At 46.3% G+C, this 13,026-nt stretch overlaps 1 protein-coding gene across 1 annotated transcript; it reads left to right on the top strand.

Annotated features, from left to right (window-relative positions):
* Positions 1-1,327: 1,327 nt before the first annotated feature.
* LOC306937166 (coatomer subunit alpha-like) lies at positions 1,328-4,024 on the top strand (the record flags this gene model as incomplete). Its single annotated transcript, XM_079520831.1, has 1 exon — positions 1,328-4,024. The coding sequence occupies one exon, from the start codon at positions 1,328-1,330 to the stop codon at positions 4,022-4,024; it is 2,697 nt and encodes an 898-aa protein (XP_079376957.1).
* Between the last annotated feature and the right edge of the window lie 9,002 nt (positions 4,025-13,026).

The raw sequence follows: 13,026 nt of genomic DNA, 5'->3' as shown, positions 1-13,026 counted from the left end.
GAGCGCCCCTCACTTCACACGGGTGTGATTTTTGAGGGCCTCCTATATACAGCTTTTGTCCCGTCTCAAGATTTGCCATTGACAATGAAAGGGGAATTCAGGTCAAATGTCCGCTAAATCTTGTCCCCACACGTCTCAAGATTTGCCATCGACAATGAACGGAGAAATTAGGTCAAAATGCCACTAAATATGACGTAAATTAAACATCAAAACATTAAACGCCATTGACATTGAAGGGAAAATTTACGTCATATGTAAACGAGCAAATACGCTAACCAATCACAGGCAACAGGCATTCTGATTGGCCAGTATGAGATGATGCATGATGATGTATGATGATAAGAGCTCCCCTCACTTCACACGGGTGTGATTTTTATTTACAAACTGATTGACTGGTCTATACTACTCTGGGATTATACACGTTAATGATTCCGATTCCGACATTTCTCTGTGCTTTTCGGTTCGGAGCTAGAATCCTAATAATAGCAGCGGGTCCATTCGGTTCTGGGTAACTTTTTGCGGGTCTTTTTGGGTACGAGCTGGTCAAATTGGACCTGTGAAGACCTCTACTATACAGCAAAGATACCTAATTTAACTGTGGGTTCAATCACTGCACCTCACAATTGGGTAGGCTGCGGCATGACTAGTCTCGTCATGGTTTCCCTCGAATGCACATCTAACTACCAGTAAGACGCCCTGAGGGCGAGAAGCGACCTCGGGTCGCGTGCACGCATCCGCCTGGGTGACGGCAGACTGCTGGGCGAGCGCTGGCGCTTTGGCATGGGGGGGTCAGATCAACATATGGAATGAATTCTGTACTGGCCATATATGGAGCGTGTCTTGAGTGTACAGGGTTTGACGAGGTCAGATCAACATATGGAATGTCAGAACAGGTCAGCTCCATATATGGAGATCTAAGGGTTTGGGGTTTGAGGTCAGATGTAGAGTTGCTGGCCGGCTCCATACTGTATATGCAGATCTAGGTGATTATCCAGTCTTCTGCATGTATGGTTATCAAGGGTTGGATGAGGTCAGTGTTGTGATCTTCATATATGGAGATGGCCATATATGGTGGTGTGACGTGTCACGAGGCGTGATCATATATGGAGGCGTGATGTGACACACGGAATAGTGACATGACAATAGTTTGTATTGTGTCAGAACAGAGCTCTGGTCAGTCTATATAAGGTGTAGCAGACATTTAAACAAATAGATATCCCCATACATAAGCTCTGAGATTGGGAGCAAGAGATAGACGGGGTCACGAAGTGAGACAGGTGTGGACTTTATTAATCGATTTAAGAACCTGTATCATTGATCAGTCACAATGTTTACTAAATTTGAAAAGAAGTCGGCTAGGGTCAAAGGATTAAGTTTCCACCCCAAGAGGCCCTGGATTCTTGCAAGTTTGCTCAACGGTGACATTCAGCTGTGGGACTATCAGATGGGCACATTGATTGACAAGTTTGAAAACGAGCATGATGGTCCTGTCAGAGGAATTGATTTTCACAAGCAGCAGCCTCTCTTTGTGTCTGGAGGAGATGACTACAAAATTAAGGTTTGGAACTACAACCTGAAACGTTGCCTCTTCACTCTACTGGGACACCTGGACTACATCAGAACCACCTTCTTTCACCATACGTGCCCCTGGATCCTGAGTGCCTCAGATGACTGCACCATTCGTATCTGGAACTGGCAGTCCAGAACCCAGGTCTGCCTGCTGAACGGCCATAACCACTATGTAATGTGCGCCCAGTTTCATCCCTCCGAGGACCTGGTGGTGTCTGCCAGTCTGGACCAGACTGTGCGTGTGTGGGATATCTCCAGTCTGAAGAAGGAGTACCCGTCTCCCGGTGCAGTGGAGTATACGCTGCGCGGCAACTCTGGCCCTGATTTGTTTGTACCCTCAGGTCCGGTTGTCAAGTATGTTCTCGAGGGTCATGACTGTGGGGTCAACTGGGCAGCCTTCCATCCCAGCCTGCCTCTCATTGTATCCGGAGCCGATGACCGGCAGGTCAAAATCTGGAGGATGAACGAGTCCATGGCATGGGTGCTGGACACGTGCTGTGGTCACTACGACAACGTGTCCTCTGTAGTCTTCTACCCGCACCAGGAGCTCATCCTGTCTGTCTCTGAAGACAAGAGCATTAGGGTGTGGGACATGGCCAAGAAGGTGGCTGTCCAGACCTTCCGCAACGACCACCATGGCTGCTTCTGGGTCATTACGGCCCACCCCAACCTCAACTTGTTTGCTGTCGGTCACGACAATGGCATGCTGGTGTTTAAGCTGGAGCGGGAGCGGCCGGCGTATGCCGTCTACGGTAACATGTTGTATTATGTCAAGGATCACTTCCTCCGCCGGCTCAACTTCAACACCAGCAAGGATACGTCTATCATGCAGCTACGCAGTGGGTCAAAGTTCCCCGTCTTTAACATGTCTTACAACCATGCTGAGAACGCTGTACTGCTCTGCACCAGGGCGACCACCCCGGAGGGCAGTATCTATGACCTGTACTCCATTCCCAAAGAGAGTGACTCGCAGAACCCCAACACCTCTCAGGGGCAGAGATCCTCTGGTCTAACAGCTGTCTGGGTCACCGGGAACAGATTTGCTGTCCTGGACCACATGCAGTCACTGCTGATTAAGAACCTGAGAAACGAGATAGTGAAGATGGTTCCGGTACCGGGCTGCAAGGAGATTTTCTATGCCGGCATGGGCTCTCTGTTATTACTGCGTGACGTAGATGGCATAAAGCTGTTTGATGTGCAACAGAAATGCTCGCTGGCCACCGTCAAGATTGCCAACGTCAAGTACGTGGTGTGGAGCGCAGACAGCAGCCACGTGGCCCTGCTGGCTGAACACAACATCATGATCTGTAACCGTAAACTCAAGAGTTTATGTAACATCCATGAGAAGATCCGGGTGAAAAGTGGAGCTTGGGATGAAAGTGGAGTCTTCATCTACACCACCTCCAACCACATCAAATACGCACTCACCTCTGGTGACCATGGCATCATCAAGACTCTTGACTTGACCATCTATGTGACCCGTGTAACGGGGAACAGTGTGTACTGCCTGGACCGGGAGTGCCGACCATGCATCCTGAAGATTGATCCCACAGAGTACCGCTTCAAACTGGCCCTTGTCAACCGCAAACACGAGGAGGTGCTCCACATGGTACGTAACGCTGAGCTGGTGGGCCAGTCCATCATAGCCTATCTGCAGAAGAAGGGCTACCCTGATGTGGCACTTCACTTTGTCAAGGATGAGAAGACCCGCTTCAGCCTCGCTCTGGAGTGTGGAAACATCGAGGTCGCGCTGGAGGCAGCCAAGACCCTTAGTGAGTGTGGCTGCTGGGAGCGTCTGGGCGAGGCGGCTCTACTCCAGGGACACTACCAGGTAGTGGAAATGTGCTACAAGAAGACCAAGAACTACAACAAGCTCACCCTACTTTACCTCATCACCGGTAACCTGGCCAAATTGCGCAAGATTATGAAGGAAGGCAACATCAGGAAGGACATGAGCGGTCACTACCAGGCAGCTCTGTGCCTGGGAGATGTTAGTGAGAGAGTCCGCATCCTCAAGGACTGTGGACAGAAGTCTCTGGCCTATCTGACTGCAGCCACTCATGGAATGGATGAAGAGGCTGAGGCCCTGAAAGAGACCTTTGACCTAGAGAAGGAGACACTGCCAGATGTGGATTCTAACGCTCAGCTGCTGCAGCCCCCTCCTCCCATCAACCCTATGAACACCAACTGGCCTCTTCGTAAGGTCTCCAAGGGCTTCTTTGAGGGAGACATCACAGTCAAAGGCAAGGCAGGACAAATGGCAGCTGACCTGAACATAGATTCTCCTGGAGAAGGCTGGGGAGATGATATGGAACTTCAAGATGAAGATAACTACATGGATGCCAAGGATGGTTTTGAAGTGGAAGTGGGAGTGGTGAAGGAGGAGGGAAGAGGTTGGGAGGTAGTGGAGGATCTGGACCTTCCTCCAGAGCTGGATATACCAGCTATAATCTAATCTTAATAATAAGTTAATAACTAATCATTTTAGAAATTGTGTGGTAAAAATTTGAGGACGGAATTTGCACCCTTTTAGGCCCATGTATGGATAATAATAATCTCTCTCTCTCTCTCTCTCTCTCTCTCTCTCTCTCTCTCTCTCTCTCTCTCTCTCTCTCTCTCTCTCTCGTGTGCTCTTTAGGTGTCTGTAGAGTTGTCTTGGATCTAATCTTAATTTTTTTCTTTCTTTTGCTGAATGCGGCTGTTACGAAACCCTTTTGGGTCTAGGGATGAGTTTGTACACAGTTTTAGAGTGAAAATGGTGCAAAGTGCTTTTAACTCTTTACTTTTCAAAAGGTATTTTAGCATTTACATTTGAGTCATGTGTGAACCAGCGCCACTCTTGTTCGACACAGAGAACCCTACGAATCTAAGAGGTCTGCTCTTTGCAGCTGTGCTTCCTGGTACTGTTCAGTTGGTAGAACACTTCTACACACACTTCACCATTGGTTCTGTGGGGTGTAAACTGGCGAAGCAAATTTGTATTATTATATTACATTGCTTAGTATTCTAAATTCTGTGTTGCTAGCTGAGTTTGAGAGCTGAGTCACCACCTGCCGATAAGGCTAGTAAGCAGGGAGTTCAGGTCAGCAGGTCAGCAGGTCACAGCTGCCAGCAAGTCAAGTGGCCTCTTTGTTTTCGAGTGGTGCTAGCCACTCCTATAGACAGCTATGTCTGTCTCTGGCGTTGTCTGTCTTTGTGTCTGTCCGTCTGAGTACGGAAATAGCGTTTGTTGACCAACAAGTGTCACTGTCGCTCAGCCTAACACGCACGCACGCACGCACGCACGCACGCACGCACGCACGCACGCACGCACGCACGCACGCACGCACACACACACACACACACACACACACACACACACACAAACAGGCCAGGGAGGAGGGCTTGTACAGTACAGTACAGTACAGTACAGTACAGTACAGTACAGTACAGTACAGTACAGTACAGTACAGTACAGTACAGTACAGTACAGTACAGTACAGTACAGTACAACACCACTGAGTTCAGGCGGGTGTGATTTTTTTGTCTGCACAAGGGATACATGTTTTAGCACTAACAAACTCAGGAGAAGAGATCAGGGGCTCCATCTTGTGACAGGGGCCCCTTTTCCTTAATTTGGGGATTTAGTATTGTGTGAGAGGTGTGGCCCCGTAAAATGTATTATCTTGTGCCACAGCTAAGTCCCTAAAACATCTCCATTACCCATTACATTATGCATAGGTGTGTTTTGGGCGTTACAATGAATAATCCAATCACCTGCCATTGCCTTTAAGAGATCCATTATCCATTTAACATTATGCCCAGTGATTTACACTATGGCCCATGGCCATGGAAGAGCGACACATGTTGCTGCCTTGAAATATAGCTTATTTATATTTGATACAGAGGCCGGGTTGCTTTGTGTCCAGTAGCTCCAACACAGCCTCACTAAAATCTAATAACTTCTTTGACTAGACAATTAAACACAATAAGCACAAGGAATTGACACTGCTGATTATAGTAAAATTCCAATCACAGAGATTTGTGTAGAATTAAGACAGAACGAGACCTCTGAGCTGTGAATGTTGTGCAACATGACTCAAGCCGAGGCAGCTCCAACTCAGGTCTCACCGTCTCAGAGTCAGGAGCGCATTATTTTATCAAACAGAATTCGCATTATGGGTGGTTTGAAGAGGCACTTTCCATTGTCCTATAAGATAGCAAATATAGGAAAAGCGCATCAACACGCCTACAGACACACCTCCACCCGCAAATATAGGAGTCGGCAAAATGAATAGTGGGTTGTGTGGCCGCAAGATAACGTTTACGCATAGTGGAAGCTCCTAAATGCGTAATTCACGGAAAACGTTTATTACTTGAGGATAAAGCATGGCATAAGATGGAGCCCCAGATGTATTATTGTGTTCCTTTACCCCTCGTGCTTTTCCTCCCTTGTGCTGTTCTTGTGGTAGGTTACATTCTATGTCACAAATGAATTCATGAATTTAACCTGGGCCCAGCGGCACGCTTTCTTGCTCGTGCATATGTCAGAATTTATGTAGACATAGCACTTTATTGTATACATATATAGTTTCATTATATAGATATTCCACTGTTATGTTCTTAGCTTACGCATGTTTCATGATACTACTTTTTATGTATGTGATGTATTGCCATGCTTTTTTTGTTCTTGTAAGTCGCTCTGGATAAGGAGCATCTGCTAAATGCCTAAATTGTATGTCGCCCGCCTGCAGTTCCAGTTTTGACCACTACAGTCGGTGGCTTCAACGTTGCTCAGCCGCTCTGGGGGCTTGCCATAGAGTTATCAAGGATAGAGTGCAGACCGAGGAGCGACAGCTCCGTCCCCCGGTATTGATTTCAAAGGAAGTTGCTCAGTGGTTTATAACTCAATGGCTCGAGCGAGCGGAAGTTGAGAGCGGTCTGAAATTTGAGGTCCGGGTTGACGCACATTACGCACATGACGTCACTGAATGTCCGTCCACCTCCATGAACGTGCTGCAGTTTCAACTTTGGCCAGTAGTAGTAGTAGTGGCAGCTTCAATGCCGTTCTGAGGGCTTGGGGCTTGCACACAATACTCCAGTAAACTTAACTTCCTGTGTGTAGCTTGTCTTACTGTCCTTAAACTGGGTTTCCACCAAACTAAAGTTCCTACCTACAAAGGTTCCTAAGCACAACATTATTGAGGGGCCCTCCTATGTCCGGCTTTGAGGGTTTGACAAACATTGAATGCCATTGAGAATGAATGGCCAGCTTTGAGTGTTTGTGTAAAGAACTGTAAACACAAAAATTGAATGCAATTGACAATGAATGGCCAGCTTTGAGTGTTTGTGTAAAACACAAACATTGTGTAAACACAAACATTGAAGACGAAGGTGAGGACGCAAATTGTGATTGGCCGGAATGAGAATGATGTATGATGATAAGGAGCACCCCTCACTTCACACAGGTGTGATATTTATACCACCACTAGGTTCTGGCCTGCCATCTAGTGCTCATGTATACAATACATCATCATACATTACATTCCGTGCTCAGCCAATCAAGTCATCATAAATGTCATTCCGGCCAATCACTTTTGGCGTCAGAGGCGTATTTACTATAGAGGCAAGGCAGGCAGCGTCCTCCCTAACTCCATTTGAAAAACACACTGAGAAAAAAGAGAGAGGAAAAACACCAAACCAGAACCAGCGAATTGACTCCTCGACCGTTCTGCGTAGCTCGACCCTCACCCATAGGAATGCATGCCCTTGTCTCATGCTAGGTGTGGGGGTCCATGGAACCATCATCTGTACTCGCCTGGCAGGAACAATCTCTTTGAAAACCTGTTTAGTGTTTCTGATTGTTCAACCACAAAATGCATTTGAAAAGTGGGACGCAAATTAAGTTAGTACAGCCCGACAACGCTTTGTTCCCACTCAATTTAAGCAAAGTGTCATTACTTCCAATGCAATGTTGAAATGAGTCACTCATTTGTGCAGGATCATGTTTGCCTTATCTGTAATGCTATAGGCCTACTGTGCTTTTGAGTGATGTAAACCACTCCTACAACTGGCTTTGTTAGTTTACGTGTCTGTCTGTTCGTACCAAAAAATGAGCATGGTTGCTATGGTCACCCAGTTCACCCGGGTGTGATTTCAGCGTTGTTAGTTTACGTGTCTGTTCGTACCAAAAAATGAGCATGGTTGCTATGGTCACCCAGTTCACACGGGTGTGATTTCATTACGTCAGACCACAGTTGATCAGTCTATATAAGACCTTACACCACTCAGTTCACACGGGTGTGATTTTTTTAGAATAAAAAAGTGTTGTGGTTTTTTTGTCCCCCCGCGGGGGTCCGTGTATTCTTCGCCTCCCTAAACTGTAATTTCTGCATACGCCACTGTTTGGCGTCTTCACTTTTATGCCCTCACTTTTTATCCTCAATATGTACTTTGCTCAGCCAAGCAAATCATCACTGTGGGGTGATCAGCCAATGAAATCATCAAACAGACAAAAATACAAAGTTTGATCTGGGGATTCAAAATGGGAGACAAAACAAAGTCAAAGTCGTACGATTAGTCACAGACGTTACCGCAGTGAAATTTGTTCTCCGCATTTGACCCATCTCTTGGAACGGTGCGCCGCAGCGTGCGCCGCAGCGTGCGCCGCAGCGTTCGCCGCAGCGTGCGCCGCGCAGCGTGCGCCGCAGCGTGCGCCGCAGCGTGCGCCGCAGCGCGCGCCGCAGCGTGCGCCGCGCTCGGGAATCATTAGTTGAACACAAGACAATAAAGGGCTACAAACAAACAAACTGGTTGAGAGAAACTGAGCTCAGGTGGAACTTAACCTCGCGTCACCAGGCTTTCCACCTCGGAGGAAAGCCTGGTCTGTGTTACTAAATTGCTGTGTGATCCGGTTGGGAGTGGATGATATTGTTATGTCATGTTGTAGTCATTGTTTTGTAGTCATCAGGCCGGAATCTCTAAACCAGAACATCCTTTCCATCAAACCGGAAGAATAAGACCTTCCCAATAAAGGCCTTGATGCGGCGTAGTGCGAGTCACGCTATTATTGGGACGGTATTATTCTCCCGGTTTGAGGGAAAGGAAGTTCTGGTTTAGAGGGTGATGACTACAAAACAATGTTGTGGTTGATTGAAGTTGTTTGTGACTTCAAAACTGCAGAGAATGAGAGTGGAGAGGGAAGGAGAGACAGGGAGAGGAAAACACAGAAATCCTAGACAAACCTACCTACGTGGCACGTAACACACCCACCAAACGAATCAAACTTGCCCTAAAGCTTGTTAAAACATAGCTCTCTAACCAAACAAAACAAAAATTTCGCAACACTGAGCAAACTAATATTAACCATTACAAAAAACTATAGGCCCAACATCTAACATAAAGAACACGGTCAACACACAAACTAGACTGTTCTGATCACAAAAGAGCAACCAATGCTCTTTAGACTGCAGGCCTAAAGTCATCACATACAAAATACTAAATTACCTGTGTCCTGAAGTGTCACCAAAATCAACTTAATCTCGAAAAAAACAGCTCTGCTTGGGCCAATGAAATAGGACCACATTCAAAAGTGTTGATTTCTGACTTCCAAAAGGAAGGAAGCTCAATGTGCCTACCAGTAATGGCAATAGAGGCAGGCGCCGCTGCAGTTGCTGGAGGAACAGAGGTAGGGGAGATTGCCACAGTTTGTGATGGAGCGGACTCTGAGGGACCAGACTCGAACTCCAATGTACGCAGCCTGATGGCCGCCTCCAGCTGAAACTCCATCTCGAGCCAGTGAAGGTTCATGTGCACCAGACAAATCTACATATGTGGCACGTAACAGCGGCGAATTTGGTTGAGTGCATTCTGAGTATACTGTATTTCACCCAGTATACTCAGAATAGGTACGTAGGTCGTAGGTACATTGCGCGCTGTGATTGGCTGGAAGGTGTGTCATTCTGTGCTGCGATTTGCTGAGCATCGCATAACGGGGTGCGCCACAGGGGCACCCGTTATATATAAGTGGCAGATAGAGGGAGAGAACGGCTATGGACTAGTCACTACTAGTACATATAAACGAGCACAACTGACTCAACACTCTACCCTAGATCGTGGCCGAACGCAGAGTCCCGGGAGTTGGAAAACAAATGGTGTGAATGCATGTGCGACATGTTCATACGATAGCAGTGAGACTAATAATGCTGGCCATAAGAATCTGTGATTTATTACAGTAATAGTGTGCATCGTCACTAACTGCTCCCTCCATGGCCGTAGGTAACTTCCAGGGACTGCTGCTCACCTGGACCCCTCTTCATCACCCTCCGCCTGTGTCACACATCAGTAGTTCCTACCATGTAAATACTGCATGACAACCTACTAAAAATGACCTTGATTGCACGTCACCTTGCGTGACAATGCAGTCACGCTTCTGTAAGGAACATGCCATCGTGATTTCTCCGTTACACAGATTGCTGTGGAACGTGTCTGTATAGAGTAGGGCTGAAACTGGAACAAAATGAAACAAAACACACTGTCGTGCCAATCTGGAAACTCATTCGGTTAAAAAAAAATCACACCCGTGTGAACTGAGTGGTGCAACTCCCGTCTCCCCTCTCCCCCTGCCTCTCTCTCTGTCTCTCTCTCTCTCTCTCTCTCTCTCTCTGTAATTAGCAGGCAACAGTGCAACACTATCTCTATCTCTCTGTTTCTGGCACAACAGCGCCACTTTTGCCCCTACTGGTACTCTAAACAGTCACATAGGTTAGGACATAGTCACATAGGTTAGGACAGACATTGCTGTTTCTTGGCGTGGTTGCACCACTCAAAAAGGGTGAAGAAATATCCCCCACTTTTGTATTTGCCTTTGGGGGCACCACCTCCTTTTTGTGTGACTCGGTTTGGCTCCTCCCCTGTCTGAGTGCTTCTTTGTTTATTCCTACTAACAAAGGTACATGTTTAGGGCGGTGGTGCTGTCTTGAGATAATACTGCCGTGCATCATGCTCTAGTCATTGTGAATGTGTGCGTGAATGTCTTTTTCAATTGTTGCAATCTACAATTATCTTTTGTTTGTTATAATCTCCATCAATATTAATACTGTCATCATCTGCAAAGTCTCTGTGGTACACTCATGCATGATCAACGGCATCAGTATGCCACGCGGCCCTATAGCCAACACAGCCAGTCAGTCAATCAGTGAGCGGGGCAGACTGAGGAGAAGCAACCCAGCCTGATTCTGCACTGCTGTATTGCTCTTACGCTGCCACTGACTCCAAAACCATCTCCCTCTAGATATTGTGACTGGACAGTCTATAGCTGCGTGTGGAGGTCACTGAGGCCTGACTGCTTTCATTACCCAGCCACATTTACCAGTACTTAATATAAGCAGAGAAAGTTCTTATCTGAACCCCCTGCCGGTTTTGCCAAGTCACCCAATCACAGAGGCTTGGCTGAACTGCAGTCTCGAGCTCCTTTCAAACGGCATAAGCCAAACTGTAACCTGACTGCTCCAGTCGCCCTAGTCACTTTGTTGACATGTGAGGGAGGGAGCAGCTGCCGCCTGAGCACTTTCAACTATCTTGACTGACACCCAGTCAAATCTTTTGTCCCAGCACCGCATCCGGGAGAGCATGGCAGCATGCGTACACTACAAGAGTGGGAGCCAATTGCCTCAATCCATTTCCAGACATCCCTCCCTGCGCTTTGGGTCATGATGAGAACATATTCCTCTGGGGAAATCTCACCCTTTTTAATTATGTCAATTCAATGGATTATGGTTTCATTTTATATCATTAACCATTGCCATTTTTTCCAACTATTATTCAATAATTAATGCCCGGACAGTCATCATGGTCCCTGAAGGGCCAACACCCAGGCCTGGGCCCAAGACTCAATCAAACCAATCACAGCTAATTATATCTGTCGCACCATCATAGGCAGCTAAGTATTTATAGCTAGAGATGGGTCAGTGCTCATGCGGTATCCAACACATTGGTTATTGAGATTAAAATGGTGGCTGATCATGCGTAGGAAAAAAAAAAGGACTTCAGATCTCTATCCCTCGGTTAAGACATTGCATGCACAATGTGGTGAGTGGTGACAGGGCAGGGAAATGGTGTGACATGATTCCAACGTCTCAGATGGGATTCATCATGCTGCATTATTAAGGGACAGCCCGAGGTTCGGCCTCTCATGGCTGATCAGCAAGTCTCTCAGTCTCGTTGGCAGTCAACTGTAACCTTCAACCTGTACACATCAGCAAGTCACACACGGCCATCAATCAATGACACCATCACCCCGGCTATGAAGAGATCAGCAAACGGCTCTCTCTGATTAGAAGAGTTTCAGAGTCTTCTATCTATGGTGTGCTTTAAGTCCTCTTCTGCTCAGTCTTTCTTCCCCTTTCTCCATCTCTCTCTGACACATTTGAATGATGATCACCAGTAATGCCCATATAATAGCTGGTAAAGATAAATAATAGAACAGCTAGAACAATAAGTTCATGAAAATGACATCACTTTACTGTAATGTGGCCTGTGAGAAGACAACACTTGTGCCATATCAAAATATTATGATGACTAAAATCCCGTATGATATCTACTCTCATATCACAATATCAATAATATCGATATAATGCCCAGCCTTAACTCACAGACCAAATTTAGGGCAACAGTGTACTCTCTGTGCATTCTAATGGGGAAGCAGGGTAGTCTCTCAGATTTAATGCAGTCCTTTGTCCTTTCTAAGTACAGTAAGGAGACAATGAAAGGCAAACTGTTCTCTGGCCAGCATGAAAGCATCCAAGCTTAATTATGAGAGACACACAAATCATTGAAAAAAAAAGAACGCCATTTTATTACATTATTTCATGTTAAGAATTTATATGATAAGCTCCTCCAAGCCCTGTCCTTGCTCATCTAGATAATTTATTCAGAGCGGTTTGGTTCACTATGATTTAACCCAAAATATCCCAGAATGAATGAATTGAGCACACCGAGTGGCAGAGGAATGAGCAGGGTGCTGTCTGTGTATTACCTCAAAGTCACACCTTCCGTCGTGGCCAGGTGTGCATGTGTAATTTACCATGTCCCAGTTAACCTGCCTGCTTGTCTTCATCAAGCTCATCGTCTGTGCACCGTGAAAATTAAAGAGCAGCCTGGCCTGGTTTCTTAGAGAAGTAACTCAACACACACTTAATGACAGAGGAAGCATTCAAGGCTTGATTTTGAGAGGTGTAAGTCTACATGGAGGAAGAAATTAATTGACGGTGACAGTTCAATTGAAAGAGATGTTGGAAAACACAATGCTACAGCTTTGATGTCACTGGGTTTATTTAAAAAGCTGAGGACACTGTAAAGTCTAATTTATACTCCATCACTCCTAGGTGTAGCTCACCATCAAGAACAGTTTTCAAGCAAATGAGTTCTCTTCACATTTCACACTGTGCAACCGACATCTTATAAAAATGAAAAGAAAAG

The sequence above is a fragment of the Electrona antarctica genome (assembly GCF_951216825.1).
Source record: "Electrona antarctica genome assembly, chromosome: 14".
NCBI lineage: Eukaryota > Metazoa > Chordata > Actinopteri > Myctophiformes > Myctophidae > Electrona > Electrona antarctica.
This window is presented reverse-complemented; position numbering and strand designations above follow the sequence as displayed.